This window comes from Falco punctatus, assembly GCF_963210335.1.
Source record: "Falco punctatus genome assembly, chromosome: 5".
NCBI classification, from domain to species: Eukaryota; Metazoa; Chordata; class Aves; order Falconiformes; family Falconidae; genus Falco; species Falco punctatus.
In genome coordinates, this window is record NC_137584.1 from 87,507,136 (window position 1) to 87,525,960 (window position 18,825).

Below are 18,825 nucleotides of genomic sequence, written 5' to 3' on the forward strand. Positions count from 1 at the left end.
CTACTGCAACATATAATGTTGCTTATCTACAGAAAAGTTAATTGAGGTAAGAGATTAATATATTTGCAATTAGGAAAACATTAGGCTTTACACCAAGAGCAGCACTACCATAACTGTAACAGCTTTTCCTTAAACCCTCATGGTGCCTGAAGATCCATCTGCTAATGGGACAGGTCAGTTTACTATACACACAACATACTACGCATATCCAGTATGTAGTAACAACATACTGACACTTGTGGAAGACTTTTCCCAAACACAGTCCATTTGCAGACTACATTTCTGATAGATGTGATTAAAAACACTCAATAGTTCAAATCCACAAATCTGAGCACCATATGTAAATATCAGTCTTCTCAACACAAAGGGAAAAGGGTGACTTCCTAATCACTAATTCCTACAGATTACACTCATGCACACTTCTAAACCACAATTTAAGCAAAATTCAAGCTGGTGGCTTCATGTAAACTCAGCAGAAAAATGTGGACTACATAAGAGAGTGGTTTTGATCAATTTGCCACTTACATCTTTGAGAGTTACTTTCCAATTCATTAAGCATGTTTACAACATGTTGTTACATCCTACCTAGATACTGTTTCTCTGCCTGGATCTTTTCAATGAGCATCTTTTCAGTGAAACTGAGCATTAAAAAATTTTTTAAAGATATTTAATTTATTATTAAATTTATTATTTTGTATAATAATAATTTTATTATAATATATAAATTTTAAAATATTTATATATTTTAAAATCTATAAACATATTATTAAAATATATAAATATTAATATTGTTCTATATATTAATATATCGTGTACAATAATATATAATAAGAATGTATTAGTATATAAAGATAACTAAAAAACATAAAAATTAAAAACTTGAGCACACTTCTAAGCCTTTTTAACCTTTCAAGCGAATTTAGACAAAAAGACAAATGCAACTACAAATTGTTACTTGGCGGGGGGTGGTGGGTGTGCATGTTGTCTGAGATTAAAAAGTTGGTTTTTTTCCTGGGTAATTCTTGTGTTAGGCTATTTCTAGAAACAATCCCAGACATACTTTTTAAGTCTCCAGACTTCAAAAAAAATTAAAAACCACAACCAAATAATCACACTAACTAGGCATTTTCTAGCTTGTATAAGCAATGATGCCTTTTATTAAGGCATTTTTTACATTTCAACTTCATTTCCAGTAATAAAAATAAATTTTTCCTATTCTTTGCATTTTTCTTCCTTTGTTCATTTCAATATTTTTGTTGACTATATTCCCAGGTTAAAAAAAAAAAAAAAATCACAACTTCTCCTTAAATGTAAAACATTTAAATGTTGGAAAAAAATCACACAAAAAATAGCCAATCTTAAAATAAAAGCATGACATGAATCACCAGACACTACTGTATTTCAAGTTTTGAAATTTCTTTTTTCCTTCCACTGATTTAATACAGTTTCAGATGAGTGTATCATAAAGCAGTACACAAGGGAACATTTTTAATCATGTCTATCACAATCACATCCATTTACTTCCTCTTCAAATGGCATTGATCCTCTTCGATGTTCATTCCCTCAGCTGCTGCTACTCATGTTCACCAGGAACAGTTTCTCCTCACTACAAGCAACATTTCCTGGAAAAATTCTTCATCTTATTGCAAAACAGCTCTGTTTACATGACAAAACAGAACACATCAGCCCTCCCTAAGGAAATTCTTCAAACCTGGAGCACCCCAAAAAAACAAAGACCCAGAGGGTTATGGTCACAGGTGAAGCCCCAGCAGCTGTTGCAGAGTTCAAGTACTGGACAAGTTCCGGAAGAAGCTCACAGTTAGGCTCTGCTTCTAGCATGGAATCCAGAAACAAAGTGTGGAGCACCTGACCCACACACAGAGCACCCTGAAACACCTACCTTAGGACCACCTAAATATTAGTCTTTGGGTGTTCAAAGCAAAACAAGAGCAGCAGCTGCACTGACATCACCCTACCCTGATGCATAATTAAGAAGCTTGCAATCCTTCAGTGTGAGGAGGAGCGACATTTGCTTTCAAGTAAGTCCACTGCTGAAATAGGCTAGGGAATTATACTGCGTAATTGGAAAACTTCACTCCTCATGGACACTGCTACAGGAACTACAATCACATCAACTACAATGTTTATGTTTACTGTAGACATGAAATGAGAGAACGAGAGTTAACTTTCTGTCAATGAGGCTTTGTCAACAGAGTTACGCAAAGTAGGTGAAAATCCTAATGCCAAACAAGAAAAAAGAACTCTAAAGGCTGTAATTTTATTTGCAGTAACTGCTATGACACTTTTAAAATTGAATAAAATATTATTTTTACATGAAGAACTCCTCCAAAAGCCTGATATTAAAGCCATTACCATACAAAGCTTTGCAATAAATCTCATTAAGCAACAAATCAATTTGATGGCCTATGACCACCATATCACATTGTAGTGCACGGTGCCTGCAGTAACCTTACTGCTATAATAACCCTTATTTCCCCAAATGCACACAATATTTACTTGTTAAATATGTCCTCGGTATCTGTAAAATAAAAATCAAGAAGAAGGAATTAAGGGTGTTTTTTTTTAATTAATGTTGGTTGGGAAATAACTTCTCAGAAGTAAGAACTAAATTATTTAGCAACTATTAAAACTTAATTTTCTATTTATTTCAGCTACAAGACAAGTTTAAGAGAACGTACTGTTTTTCCAATTAAAATTAATCCAGCTTTTTATTGCTTAAGCAGCATAAATAAACATAGAAACAAAAAACATGAATAAAAAAGCAGCTCTTTTGGAAATTACTAATTCTAGGAGACATACAAGTTCAAAAAACTTAAAACTTTTTTCTATCTTTATTAGAAACTCTGATAGGAGATAATTGCAGGAGTGAGTCCACTGAGATTTTGTTGTTCCTGATCGTGAGCTCACATCCACAGCAGCAGTAAACAAGATATACACGCGTAAAAGATGAACTTTACTTCACAGGTACAAGCCTGGGAAAGACTAGAGGTCACTTATTTCCTCTTTTCATTCCTTCAGTTGGAATGAATACTAAGGACTCATCACAAGATAAAGCCAAAACACCTACTAAAAGCTACTAAAAAGTTTGTGGCAAAATTGGAAGCATTTCAAAACTGAGAAAAGTTTTTAGCCTCGTCTGCTCACAGAATGGGGCGGGATGGCAGAGGAGGAGGATGTTTTTGTTGCGAAGACCTGGGGGAAAGCACAGCCTGGAATGACATTACTAAACCTACAACCACCAATTAAACATTGTCTTAAAGGCAAAAATTCTACACAATGAGCTTATGCATGCATTACAGTTTGTGGCTAAGTTATTATCTGCAATAAACTGCTAACCATTCATTACCTTCTGAGCGTAAGAAACCACTGGCAAGCTATTTCATGCCTCGAAGAATTTACAGCAAAAGGGAGCAGGGTAAACACACAGTGCAGGTGACTTTGTATATGGAAAATAAAATGAATATTTTAAAATGCCGTTACCTTCCAGCTGTAAAATGAATCAACACTGAGATGCCCCAACAAATGCAGTTTTTAAAACTGATACTGAATCCTTATGTGCTATCTAGCAGAAAAGCAAGCATAATCTTTCAATTAATAACAGCTATTAGTAAAGTACTTCATAGTAGAAATTAATTATATAATTAAAGCCTATATGAACATATGGGAATGAGTACCAAGTATGTGTTTCACAAGCAGCCCTAACTACAAGAGTCATAAAATAGTATGTGTACAGACAGTTACAGCTTATAAGACTCCATGGGGGGCACTTAAAAAGAAGATACAGTAAGTCTACAGTAGAGTTGTTCTGAACAGACATATTCCGGAAGTCACAACTCCCAAAGCAATCTCTACGGACAAGGAATTTGGCTCCATAATTATTTCTGAAGCACTTGGGAGTTCTGCAAATTATTTCATCTGCCTCAAAGCAGATTAATAAAGGAAGGAACGCTGCAGAAGTGACCGGAGCCCTACACCAGCTCACCCCAACAGAAAGCCAAACATCACTGTATTCTTTGCACGTGAAACACTGACCTTGCTGAGAGCTACCTGTTCAAAGGCAGAATGTGTCCTTTAATAATTCAATTCCTTCTGAGACTCAGAAACAAGATAAGAGGCTAAAACCAACTTTGAAACAGGATATTCTGAATTGCAAGTAATGTCCACTTTCACTGGTATGGACCATAATACCTATGAGCTCTTCCATCACCAGGCAGCATAACCACCCCAATGCCACCACGGAAAGAGCCCCAGGCTCTCCAGCTACATGTCTAGTGTTGGTGCTTCCATCCCGCAGCTCTCTCAGCCAAATACAAAGACTCAACTTAATACTGCCAATCCCAAAACCCAGTTCCCTCCACATCAGTTTGCATAGAAGTTCTAAGAGAACTTTTCCGTTAAGAAATCCTGTTCATTTAAAATGCTTTTATCCTCTACTTAAGATGCTTCGCAACGTCAGGAAATCCAAATCTTGTATGTACAGAAATTATTAATCTCTTCCCAGACCTGTATTTTCCACTTCCCCTTCATTCTTTTAAGTGTTCCCATCCATCACACAGAGGAGCCACAACCTTGTAACTTTCCAGGGAAAATAAGGACTGTAGGTCTCGCCTTTCAAAATCTCTCTGAGATTTTTACACATACATGCAAAATTCAGAAAGCATGTCTCATAACCCTTCACACCATACATAAATTGTTACTTTAGCTTCCATCTGCTAAATTCTCTCTTTGATGTGGTGATTTATATCACAATATCACCCATAACAAACCAGCACTTTAAAAAACTGACATGTTCTTCCTTTATGATCAGTTTTTCCCAGAAATATTTAATATCCCTTCTGCTTAAAACTGCTCTCTAGGTTATGTCTCCTGAGCCCATCTCAGGTGAACAATTTTACACACTGATGTTTTCTTTAGTCTGTTGTAATTCAGATTACACTGGTCCCTTTTCTTTTCTTCTAAGGTATCAGTTAAGCTGCCTTTTTTCCACACATACATTTTTTTTCTTGGCCCAAGGATGATCAAGTTTCACAGCTTTTGAAACTGGAAGAAACCACCATATGATCTAGCACCACAATATTCTGATCTGGCAAATTGCACAGGCCATAAAGTTTTGCACGACAAAGCTTCCAGTTCTGGCAGAATTAGGACATATTTTAGCAATTTTGAAAAGCCATATTAATTCTAAATATACATATAAACCTGTTGGTGTTGGACTTTTTCCTAGTGGTACTATGACATTTATAGCAGATATGCCTTCTGCTGCCTATAATCACTTTTTAAGATGTTCAAGTGGGCTAGGGTCAAATATTGCCCTTAAGGTGATACACAAACATATAATAAAAATATTTTCTATTTTACATGCTATCAACAACTTCGAAGTATATGGGTGAATGCAATAAACTTCAAGTCTCTCTAAATAGGTAAGCAATGAAAGACCTTATTCAATTTCACAGACGAAGGCAGCAACAAAACAAGGGCTCTAATCCTCCAGTGATGTAGCTGAACTACAAGGTTGTCCTTCATCTGTTGTGTTCCTCATACATGCATTAAAATATACCCATCAGCTGAGAATATCTTTGGTTTTATACACAAGCAAGACAAATTAAAAAGGAGAGAGTTGCCACTCTTTGCTTTAATTGACCCCCTATCCCAAGTTGTGTTTGAAGATCGTCTACGAAGGCTTTGTCTGGTGGCAGAAAGGAAAATGATAACCAGCCTTTACAAGTGAAAAATCTTACAATAGCCTCTTCAGATAAAAACATTAGTGACATGTTTTATTGCAAAGTGATTTTCTATAAAGGCAGTGAACAGGAACAGAAGGGTAAACCTTTCCCGAAACACCGAATAAAACAAACGTCATAAAAATAAAACTAATTAAGTCTTGACAAATCCACTAACTTCCTAATCAGTGAGAGGTTAGTTGAACATGTGTTTCAGCACAAACGCACACACCACCTTCCACGTAGTTATTTATTTTTAGTCCTAAATCCTAAAAGGAGCATTAACTCAGCACAAGTGAATGCAGCCTGTTATACTTCATATATATGCAACAGGATTCTCCAGTTAGCACACTTTTCAGTAGAAAGGAGAGTCCAATTTCCCCACCCCAAATTTCCACAAAGGCTTTAAAGAGGTCTAATTGTTTTGCATACAATGCTCAGCATGTCCACACTTCTTACGGAGTTTCATTAAAAAAATCTAATTTAAGTAATTTTGAGTTTTCAGAATACACAATAAGGCATTAACCACATAAAATAGCTAGTGTAATCCAATCAAAATGACTGCCAAAGCAGCAAAGGCTATTAAGGGGCACCAAAACCCACATATGAGCAATATGCAGACTGACTGCATGTCTGATAAAATACTAGGTATCTATTAGAAGAGGCAAAATTAACTTGTTTCAGTAACTGCCTGCTAACTATGAGCCTTTATAACTCTCCTGCTATTATTGTGCCTGATCTGTCACTCTTTATAGTGCTCATTAGCACAATTCATCTACTGTCTCAGCCACAGAAAGAGACATTCTTAGAGTAAGAGATAGTATTCTGTGCTTATTTGGGGGAATAAAACCATAACTACAGTCTTTTTTAAAAAAAAATCAATGTAATTCTGTAATAGATTTTATTAAAGATAAAAACAATTTCATTGCTACATCTGGTTTGCACCTGATGTCATACATATCTTGTGTGGATTACTGCATAGCCTCTTTTTTCCTAGGGCAAAAATTTCAGATAAATCCGTCATCATATACTGAGTTTCATACAGTATTTCAAGAAATCGTTTCCACACTATTCCATCTGTTGTACAGCAATATCAGCTAATAAGCCTGTTTTAATGTTACAAGTGGATAAAATCTGTAAATAGCTGAGTAGCCAGTCACATTTGCTAAAACAACACAGACACTTAGGAACACAAACCTCTCTGAAGTGATTTTCTGTGCCACTTCATTTTTTTCTTTTTAATCTTTCTGTATGTTTTTGCATCCTCAGAAACCTGGACTAAGATACTTTCAACAGCTAGAGGACTTGGAGTTAATGCAGCACAGAAATCAGAGCAAGCTACACAAAGTACAGACCCACATCAACACTCGCCCAATGCTTAGAACAGCTGGTTCCAGAGTTTCATCAAAAAACCCTCAATTTTTTTCAGAGGAAATTAAACTGTAGTGCACTAGCCTGACACAAACCTTTTTCATCCCAGGCAACATTCAATAAAGATTCCTAGCACAACAATCTCCAATGTGGTACTTGAATTTACTCCTCCCACACATACAAGTTGCATAGAAATGGAGGAGGCAAAATTTGTGAGATACGCTTTTATACACAGCAAGTACACCACTCATCTCAGAAGGAGCTGCAAGCTCTATTTCTGTGACAGAAAACAGTAGCCAGGCTACAGCAAGAAAAAGAGGTGCTACAGTTTGTCTTATCAGGTAGAAGTAGTACTTAAAAAATAATGAGAATAAAAAAATGTAAACAAAAAACCCCAAGTCACTCCAGTTTGAACCGTTACATTAAAACAAGCTGCTTTCAAGCTTTTCTTGACAAATAAATAAAAACAAGCCTTTGAGAAGCATGAAATCCACTGAACAAAGATTTAACATAGGAAACATACATTGTTTATTTCATGCTCGACATCTCCTGAGACAAAACTTTCCTCTTCCAGGGCGATGCTTCACCAAACATCTTGCCTCAATCTCTCTCCCCCTGTTCTGCCACAATTCTTACCACCACCACCAAGAATACCACCTCCTCAGATACTGCCTTTTCAGGTCACCAGCACACCCTCCTAGCAGTTGAATGAGCCTTTAGATTGTATGAACAAGCCATATTCATTTGAATTGTAAGAAAAGGCTTACAGTTGATAAGAGTGTTTTTACTCTCTCTTCTTTCTCAGGGATGATCTTTTGTTCCTTTCCTACACTTCTACATCTCAACCACTCCTAATCACACCCTCCTAAAAAGTCCATCTCAACAGGCTGGCTTTTCTTCCTTTGAATGCTAAAACCTGATTACACAGGCAGTGCACAAACCCTACATGAATGCCCAAGCAAAGTATTTCCTGCCTATTGACTGCAGAATCAGGTGCTCTGATATACAGAGGCCAAGAAGATACTTTACTTTAAAAAAAATAAAAAAATAAATTCAGTCTTTAATTTTACTTAAGCTTGAGCAATCAAGACAATAGCAGAACAAGCCTTGAGCTGAAGGCAACTAATATGATAAACAGGAAAGCTAAATATTGCATGAACAGGGGATTACAGCTTGAGTTAGCATAGAAATTACTGGTGTTCAACCAATTGTGCCACTTGGTGTCTACCCTACAGACATTGGGACACCCTTGGGAATTATTCAGACCTTGACCTTGGCCTCCAAATAAAATTTCCCATTCAGTTGCAGAGGCACACTGTGAGAATTATGATTGCAGGAACTAAGCACAGATCCTGAAAAAAGTAAAAGCAGCAACAAAAATAGTCAAAAAAGTCAAGACACTCCTATGTAACCAAGACGTGAGCCAAAAATAAAATACTTTCTTTGTTGTAAGAAGCAACTGAAAATGTCTGCAGTGTTTCTTCTACTAACTGAAGCTAATGGTAGGAAGTGCTTCTGGGGAAGTAAAATATGGCAGAAACATGACCAGGTAAAGGAACGAAGGTGGGGCCTGACTGCCCAGGACTGATCTGTGATACATGGTGGGAAAAAATCCCCCTCCACACTAACAAGCCAGTCAGTCCTGCACTTCTGAAAGCCCCACTTACCCTGAAAACACCCACAAGAGCTTGAAAAGCCTCTTAAATATGCTCTTTAAGGTTTCATTTTTAGGTACAGCAGACTAAAGGCTAGCTACTAGCAGAAGGCACACCCCTGACTATCTGACCTGGACTCACCCTTTCAACGGCCACTTCAGCTCCTCTCTCCCCCCAGCAATAATTTGACTCAAGGGTACTAAAATATTTTTATATTTTGGTAAATATGTTTTCTGCCACTTTATATCTCTGCACCAGTATATCGTAGGTCAGATAAGCAGCAAAGATGGCAAAAGAGAAGCAGAAGGAGCATGCAGGAAGGAGAACAAGGACTTTTGGGGAGTGGTAAGAATACCTGCCCTTTCAGCAACTCCTAGTCATCACATCAGATAGGTTGTCACATGGATTGATATCCCACTTCAAAACATGAATAGGTGGGGTGGAGAGATATGACAAAAACTCCCTAATCCTCACCTATATAAGTTCAAACAATTCAAAACAGCTGTTGTGACTGGTTCTGAAGAAGACTATAGATTCTACAAGGGGAAAAAAGCATCATTCGTACACCATACAGCGGCTTTTGAGTACAACCACAATGGAAGCAATCACTAACAATTAATGAATTCCAATGCCTATGGACAAGATATCATTAACAGTTCTTAAAGAAGTTAAACAATAAATTCCCTAATGCAGTATAAAACTTCCAGCAACTTAGGCAAAATTAAGAACTTTCTCAGAAGATATCTGAAACTAATTATGTCATTATATATTACATTAGCTAGAAGTTACCCATATTTTAATAACTTATATTTTCCCTCATAGCACTACTTTTAATTTTGTACTTTCACAATTACAAACTACCCTAAGAAAATGCATGCTAAAGATAATCCAATTCACAAACTTTATCACTTACCACAAGCAAAGAATATTCATGCAGAACATTAATATTTTAAAACTTTAATATTATTGACTGAAATATGCACAAAAAAAACATAATATCAGGTATGGATTGTGGATATATAGTAAAGCCTAAATTCAGAAGAATTTACAAGATGACTAGAACTTAAATTACCAGTCACAGCTTGACAAGAGAACACTTTTGATATAATGCCTTTAAATTACAGAGCAGTATAAACATGGAAATTGTAAACACAAAATCACAACACGGTAAGACCTTTAGGGACTTCTAAAGCATGGCTAAACTTAAATTTTCATTTTCCATAAATGACAGACATGGCAATAAACACTTGACCTGGGAGAATTTATTTTTAAATTTTCATTTTCCATAAATGACAGACATGGCAATAAACACTTGACCTGGGAGAATTTATTTTTAACAATGCCTCTACCTTTTCTGTTTCTTCTGTTATTAACAGGGGCAAAGCCAGGTTGGCAGCAGAAGGCATTAACAGCAGCCTCGAGATCACAAGACAGGAGAAAGGGAAGAAGATGATGGGCAAGGACCCACACCTCACCTAAAGCAATCCCAGAGCATCCAAGGCGGTAAGGAGGCACGGAGCAAGGACTAAATTCTGCACAATGGAAAGGAGAGGGTTTACAGCAAACAGAACCTGAATTACATTCCCAAAACAAATCTCCAAGAGGAAGAAACAGTTGGTCAAGGAAAACACCTACCAAGGGTTACTCCTAACAGCAACATAGGAAACTCCTGACCACCCTAAAGGGTACTGTGAGGGAAGAAAACCGAATCAACAGGCAGGCCAGGACAACTTAGTATGAATGCTATCCTGAATGCCAGAGCTTCCTCCTTCCCTACCTTCAACCTGACTGAGCAGGAGGAAGGGGATATGGAGTCTGTAAGTATAATTTCTGCCACAGGCTTTATTCTTCTAGACAAGAAAGTTCAGAGTCTTCTCTGGAGAAGATACTGCAGGAAAGCACAGTCAATAGCCTATTCTCCTCACTCTCTCTTACAGAAGATTTTTGTGGCAGCATGGGATAGCAGCCTGGAAGCCACTTCTATGGCTCCAGCTGGCACAAGGACAGAAACAAGCATTTCTGTCCTGTTCTTTATAAGGTTGCTTCAACCTTCGCTATTGTAGTAAGATGACATGAGGGAAGGATATATCTTCTTAGGAAAATGCTACTTGTTTTAGGCTACATTAATGCCTAAAATACATTAGTCATTCAGCTACAAATAGAAACATTTGTGGTGGTGGTGGTGTGCAGTTCCTCAGGTCTTGGGAAACATTCTCACACATGTACATGGAACCTGAAATTCTGATACCCTGTATAGCTCATGTCTCACATACAATTTTGTTTCACATCCTTTGCCCTTACGTCACACAAAATCATACATATCAAGAGAAGAGAGCACTGCAATTGCACTCCTAACTCATTAGTCAGAAATGCTATCAAATCATAGCATATAATTCCCAGGATTATCCTACCTTGAAAGCAGAAAAACATCCCTGCTGCTAATAGTCACACTGTTTCCACACTGTGATTACCACTAATCAGATATAATTTGTTTATATTCCTCTACTTCATATGAGGTTATGCATCTCGAAAACTACTGGAAACTGCTGTCTGGAACTTTGGCTGTCACAGAAGGGACATGATACACACCATCGTTCTCACATCTCAAAAATGTGATTGCCAGTATGTTTTGAAGAAGCTAGCATATTTTTAAAGCTAACTCTATATTAACGAGCAACAGAAGTATTTTTCAAAGGTAAGTGAGGAGACTGTATAGATTTTATAGCCTCGCACTTTACTGGACGTCTCATATATGCTAAACTTCTACCTGTCTAAAGAAAGAGCAAACCCCTAATCACACAGCACAGCTGGAAGCAGCAGAACTCAGGCGCTGTGCTAATGGAGATGCTCACTTTGGTGCTTAAGGAATCATCTTAGGTTTGTTGGTGAATGACAGCACCTGCATGGAGAAATTATCATTGCTACAGAGCCAAAATAACAAGCTACTCTCCTCTCTCGATCTCCCAGTTGCAGGGTGAAAGAGGTACACTTGGAGCATTAAGGGCTAACTGTCCTTCCGCAGAGCTGTGCGTGTCTAAGCCAGGGTCACAGTGGTATGAAGGATCACACAATCACAACCACCCTCCTTGTCATTCTCTTTCTGAATCAAACCCTGCTCCTCTCTACTTAAAACATTCCACACTGTGGTTATAACTTAATGGTATTTTTGTACCTTCAGGATGCCATTAACGTAGGCACTCCACACTAACAATGGTATGTCAACTTTGATGATGGGATAACATAATATTGTTACTATTAATAAAAGAGCAGTTTATTTAAGAGTGTCTATGCTGAAGACACAGTACTGAATGCACAGTCTTGAATGTAAATGTGTGTCCATTTAGCTATGTTTAAGTCAGGTAAAGTACAGCAAGAAGCATACACTTGCTGTCCCGTGTTTAGCACTTTGTAATTACCCAGCTATTTACCAAATTCTTCGTTATATTACCCATACTGCAGTTGTATCTGCTGCCATGGGTAGCTTACCAACAGTTCTAACTCAGATGTTTTTCCTCTTTTTGCATATGTTTACAAAAGTTGCAGTCATACAAAAAAACATTCATACTTCCTCATATTCCATTACTAGGTTCTAAACCTCTGACCTCACCCAAACAAGAAACACTTATGTCTTATTTCGTAGTCTAATACATGGTGTACATTATCTATTCTCAAATATTCACTTTTCTTAAGTGTCTCTTTCCTTTAAAAGTGCAAGTTGTACAGTATTTGGAAATAGTCTAGTGTTACCTCCTTTTACTTCTTTTTCCTACTTTCTCTGAGAATGAGATTCTAGAAAGTTTCTTTGCTTGTTTCCAAGTGTCAGCTAAGACTTGAGTTTTCTTGCAGTGGATTCTTGTAAATACAACCCATCACAGAAATGCCCTGTAAAAAGCAAACACCAAAGGCAGAATTGACTTTGACTTTCACTCTCATTTTGACTTTCTGTTCTGTAACAGACTGGGTATATTTTCAATTCAAAATCCAGAAGTCACAGTAAGCTGTGCCATCACAACCACATACCTTGCAGGAAACTCAAACAGCAGGGATTAATAGCCAACAGAACATTAAATAAGCAGAGAAAGAGAACTGCCAAACACCAAGACAAGGAACATCTTTAAAGGCCATGTAAAGGTTTAACAAGCTAAGCAAACTGAGCAACACCACCAGATAAAACAGCCTGATAAATCAGCATGGGCAAGCAAACTTTGCAATGTTAAGTTGTCCTACATTAAAAGTCAGTAGTGATTTAGGACTATTTTGTTAAAATCTGGATATAACCAGTTACTTCTCAATTTAACAGAACTTCAAATCCGATCAACTACATAAAAGCAAATTTTAATAAACCACAAAATTAAAATAAAAGTAATATTAAAAATATTTCTAATTGATGGCAGAAAAAGAGGTCAAATAAATATTTTTCTTTAAACTTAGAATTTTGCATAGAAAGTTGAGAATATCAGTATTTTCTGATCTAGTCTGATGTCATCTATAATCTCACATAATATTAACAGCAGAATTCTAAATGTACAAGCAACTCAAGTATTCCAGTGTTAGCAGTACTCTGAATTATTTACATTTTTTTTTATTTCCTTAAAAAAAGCAATCATCACACTCACTTGACTATACTGGCTGCAAGCCTGGCTTCTCACACTGGCAAGTCAATAGATACTATAATCAAGCATAAAACCATTAATCAGCTGGATGAATAAAATCTACAAGGATCGAGCAAGCACAGCTCCTATGAAAGGACAGCCTACTTTTCTAATTCACCTGAGTTCTAGGCGGTTGGCAACACACATATGAATAAAGGGGATTCACTGAACATAAGAAATGTGGAAAGGCTAAATTAAGTGAAATTACTAGGGACTGGAAGAAAGGTCATTTTATAATCTGATAGCCAGGTAAAGGATAGAGAAGAAAAAATGAGGTGTAATAGTTGCTTTCCAGAGCAGAGAAAGGTGATAGAAGCCTCTGGGGATCACTGGCAACTAGCTTTATTCACCATCATCATCAGTGTCCAGCAGAATGGAAAATACAGTGAAATTCCCTAAGATTTTAAATAAACCTGCTTTCTTTACCCTCTCAATCCTGCTAGATAAACCTGTACTGAGCTGTACTGCCACTGACATCACATTAAGAAGGTATTAAAGCATGGAAGAAGCCATACAGAAAATTTTCAGTTAACGAGAATCTTTTCTGTTGCTTTCCCCTGTAAGCTGCTGGGAGACTGGCCATTCAAATCTTGTCAGCTTTCCATAAAAGCACAGTGTGTTTTCAGCAAGGCACTGACCCTAACACTACAGATACTGTTTTGCAAAGGAGGTACTATCACGCAACACAATGTCACATGTTCTCACAAGACACTGCTTCCATAGAAATACTCTGTCAAAAACCCTTTTCTTCTTTATCAAAATGTATCTTTCTGAGCAAACCATTACTATGTATCCTGCTTCAGGACAGTATTTATTTTAAAGTGCTTATGGAATTCAAAACAGCTACGCTATCATATTAAATGAGCCATAGAAGAATATTTCAGCCCAGCCTTCTTTAAAAAAACAACAGGAACCTATTCATTAGCAAACGCAGGATTTTCTCTGAAGAAGAAATCATAGAAGGGTGACAGTTACCAAAATCTGACATCTTATCTACATACAACGTAGACCTAACACCACTGACCAAAAAATTTAATTTCACTGCACAAATAGTATCAACAGCCTAGTAAGGTAAGGAAGTGATGTTAATGTTTCTACTAGTAGATGCACTGATTGCATACATATATATACACACACCAATATTTAAAATCCACAATAACATTCAGAGCAGCAAACTCTGCCCCCAAAAGCCATCCTCACTCTGCTTGGGTACCTCAGACCCTTGCTGTAAGGACTCAATCAAAGTCACAGAGTAACTCAGCTCTGTAGCAAGCCCATGACCCCAAATCCTGTCGAGACCATGCTGCCTCTCAGCAAGCAGTCCAGAAACACGATATTCTGCACATTACCCATCTTCTAGCTCATCCAGCGCTTCTCACACAGCCAAAAGCTGCATCCAACAACATTTACTTCTACATGTTGGGAGACAAAAGTAAGTATAGAATTACACTTCACGGTATAAAGCCTCAAACATTAATTTTATATACAATATGACTGCTAAAATGCTAAATCAATGTCAAGCACAGGACTTTTTTTTTTTTTTTTTTTTTTTTTTATTTGTGTTCCTGTACTGCCACCTACAGATCAGAGTGAAAAACAGGAACAGTAGTAGACTTCCTTCCATGTGTAGAACTGGAAGTGAGCAATAATGGTTTTTCTGATACCTGGCTTTGAACAAAGATCACACTTTGTATTAAATGAAAATTAGATTCGTGAAACGGTTCAATTCCACATCCCATGATTCATTCACCATTTTTCTGGTGTTTATACATTATTAAAAGAGACCTATGTATAGATATACATATCTAAAAGAGATCTATGTATAGATATACATATCACTCACTAATTTAACAAAGTCCATTTAATAAGAAGCCTCTACCTTTAATTAGATGAACAAGAAGAAAGTCAGATTGCATAATCTTGATCTATAAACTCTGTCTAAAAACTAAAAACACAGTACATTTTGCAATGGAAGGTAGATTGGTGGAAACTTTTTTCATTTAACTGACACCACTATTCAGAAAAAAAAACCACCATCTTCCACAAATGCATAACCTTTCATAATATGTCAGTTGGCAACACCACCATTTCTGCCAATAAAACTTGCCTTGGTTACACTTCTATATCCAAACACTTCAGATTCATTCTCACTTCACCTGTTGCTGCACTCAGCCTGTCTCGCGAAGCCTGCATGGAGCCTCATGACTCGAAGGAGAATCTGATGTCGTGAGCCAGACTTCACAGGTATTTTAGCTAAGTCTTTTTTGGTTCTATTTTATATGCTGAGGTTAGATGCAAGCCTGACCTGGAACACAGTGCCAGACTTCTCTCTGGGAAAATGAGGATCACATTGTCATTTCTTTAAACAGAAGCTGAGATGCCTTGTAAGGACATGAAGCAAAATACTGGGAAGGTTTCAAGAAACCAAATATCAAATAGTTTCCAAAAAAAAAAAAAAAGGTAAAGTCTAGCAGTACTGAATTGTCTCTCTTCTTCAAGTTTTGGTAATTACGCATGGGTTTGGATTATCTACCAGCATGTTTCAGGTATTAATACCCAGATCTCCTACAAAGAGGTCTATCACATTCTATCTTGCTGGAAAATTGCGAAAGGGTAGAAAAGAGTCATAGGGCCTTTTAAACACACAGAGAAAGCTACTGTTGGTTTGCCAGTTGTCACTTGGAAGGATTTGGCGGAAGAAGGCAGGCGTTTATTCAATGTACATCTCAAAAGAGAGGACAGGCTTGCGCAGGTGACGGGCCCCCCGGCCGCCTCACGGGGGCTCCTGCCGCCTCCACGAACGCCCAGGGCTGAGCATAATAACGCAGCAGCGTCACGGTCACACAAGCCGCTTCCTTGTGGGGCTACAGCAGGTAAGAACTCCCCCCTCACCCCACAAGAGGTAATTCTGGGCAACACCCCCGCCGCCGGCCCTTCGCCCCCAGCAGCACCTGCCGCTGCGGCGGACGGCCGGGCTGAGGAGATCCCCTGAGGGGAGGCTGGCGCCAAAACGCCGCCGAGCAGCAGCACAGCACCCAGGCGCTGCCGGCTCCTGCCGCCCGCTGCACGGCAAACCTCCACCCAAGCCCCCCGCGCCCGGCAAGAGAGAAGCCGCTGAAATTTACAGCCGTCACAACAGAGCGGCAGGCAGCGGCACGCCGCGCCTCGGCCGCCCTGCCTCGCCTCAGCGGCATGGGCGGCGCTAGCCGGGCGGGAGAGGCGGCGGCGGCGGCCCCGCGGCGGCCCCTCGGCTGCCGGTACCTGCGCAGGCAGCGCTCGCACACGCCGCCCAGCTGCTCCTTGGAGAGGACGTAGGCGAAGGGCTCGGCACGGTAGAGCAGCTCTCCGGGCCGCAGGCGCCGGCGGGAGCGGAGCCCGCTGCCCTTCCCCGGGCTGGGGAACCGCTCCAGCGCCGCCGGTTCCATCCTCCCGCCCGCGCCGCCACGGCGAGAGGGAGCGCGCGCGGGGCCGGGCCGCCCCGCCCACCGCGTGACGCGGCGCTGCCGCCGCCATCTTAACTGAGGGCCGGGGCCGCCCCCGCCGCCTTTTGCTAGTTTTTGCGGGTCGAGCCCAGATGTGTCGCCTGTGCTGAGAGGCCACGGGGCACTGGGTAACCCTTTGCCTGAAGGGAGGCGTTAATAGTATGTTTCCATTAACACATCACCCCTGTGATGCTAAACTAAGTGGTTATCAGTGGTTTCTACAGCTAATCACAAATACACGGTATGTTGGATTTGGGGGGGGGAAGGGGGGTGTATGTGTGTGTGTGTTCAGTTGTTCAGTTACTTTATAACTTTGTGCGTTTGTTTCTTTGTTTTTAAAGGGTAGTGAGAAAATTCCTAACCATAAATCTTGTTAACCACAAGGCTGGGACCCTGCTGACCCTCACACCTCCATGGTCGGGCCTCAGGAGAAACCTGAGGTGATGGGAAGCTCCAGCCACCACATTTGCCTTGTCCAGCACCGTCACTGCTTCCATTGCTGTACCGACCCAGCCTCAGCACTGACACAGAAGCAGAAAAAATACACATGAAAACAGAAGTGACATTGTTGCCTAAACTCCCAAATTAACTATATGTTAAACAAGTAAGTGCACAAAGTTTAGGTCAAGCTGACCCGCCCTCTCAAGTTGTCAAAACTGATGAATGAAAGGACTTTGCATCAAGGGAGTCAGCCTTGGGAAACAAAGATGATGGTAACACCGTTACCTAAATTATGCAGAAAGAAGCCTCCAAGTGAGAAAGTTCTGGCCGCAAGAAGAAACAAGCTGATGAGGTGTTGAAACCCACAGAAAATTAGTTGAAAGTAGGACAAAGGTAATTTTGGTAATGGGGACCTCCAACCATAGACCCCCAAAAAAAGGGGAAATTCCCACTTGGGGAGCATGCGTAGTTGGTAAAAATCTTCAGTAGTGTTATCTGAGGATGCACGCTAGTTTGCATCAGAAGCGAGAAACCTCTGTGCATGAATGAAAATGAATATGTAATGTACTATGAATATGCAAGTACTCTACTGTATATAATGTGTACCCTCAAGTAACTTGGTGTGCGTGTTAGGAGAAAAGATCCCCCATGCACCCAGCACTGCAATAAACCAGCATTGGCTTTCTAAACTATCACTTGGTTTGGAGAGTCTTCCTGGTGACAATTTTTGGTAATAGCATGAGGACACATGGAGGTTGCATACCTGTGGCTTTGTGTAATGAAGTGAACTTCCCCAGGCTCTCTGCTGAGCAGAGTGGGTGGCCCTCTTTGGCACCAGCTCAGGGCAGTGTCCTTCAGGTGGGTGCAAGAAACCAGAAAGCCCCTCCAGCCATGCAGCTGGTGCATGTGAACGCAGCAAGTCTGCTGCACCTTTCAATGTACCACAGAAGGAAAATCGAACTCATTTTGTACTGATACCCACAGGTTTGTCAGCGATTTTTCTGTACTGATGTGACATTGAAACCAGTGTAGAGAAATCAGATCTCAGGCAGGGACTCTGTCATACATAAACCCATTCACTGCAGAAGATAATACACCTTTCAGTTCATTAACTTGATCCAAATATTAAACAGCTTGGTTCACAAAGGAAGAGATACAGTAATGACTGGCGAAAAAATATACCAAACAGCATATTTTACTTATGCGCTAGCATTTGGACATATTTTTGAATCTAACTGTGGTCCGAATACAAAGAAGTTGTGGCTGGCCTGGGAGCTGCTCAGCACGCAAACTGCTCTGCTAGTGTGTGTCACCCCATACACCAGCTGCTTTTTGCCAGAGCCATTAGAGACACCAGGTGAATGACAGGGGGAAAGCAAAACGCTTGCAGGATAAACTAAGAGCACCACTCCCAAACAGTGATGCTCGAAGCCCCTAAGATGCTAAGTGCTTTCCTTATGTAGCTTTCATTCACACGTGACGC

The 18,825-nt window shown here is 39.5% G+C and overlaps 1 protein-coding gene and 1 long non-coding RNA gene across 3 annotated transcripts in view; one reads left to right on the forward strand and one right to left on the reverse strand.

The window, feature by feature from the left end:
* SMYD3 (SET and MYND domain containing 3) overlaps positions 1 to 16,860 on the reverse strand; it is a 419,824-nt gene extending 402,964 nt beyond the window's left edge. The window contains exon 1 of the mRNA XM_080390483.1: positions 16,681 to 16,860. Coding sequence (XP_080246609.1) covers positions 16,681 to 16,844 — 164 coding nt within the window. The 5' untranslated portion in view covers positions 16,845 to 16,860. The remainder of the gene's footprint in view (positions 1 to 16,680) is intronic.
* On the forward strand, positions 767 to 17,916 carry LOC308065040. 2 transcript variants are annotated; one of them, XR_013928629.1, is made up of 2 exons: positions 767 to 16,292; positions 17,243 to 17,916. It is a non-coding gene; the product is annotated as an uncharacterized lncRNA (long non-coding RNA). The 2 variants fall into 2 exon arrangements; XR_013928630.1 differs by lacking the exon at positions 767 to 16,292 and adding an exon at positions 17,008 to 17,142.
* The last annotated feature ends 909 nt before the right edge of the window (positions 17,917 to 18,825 follow it).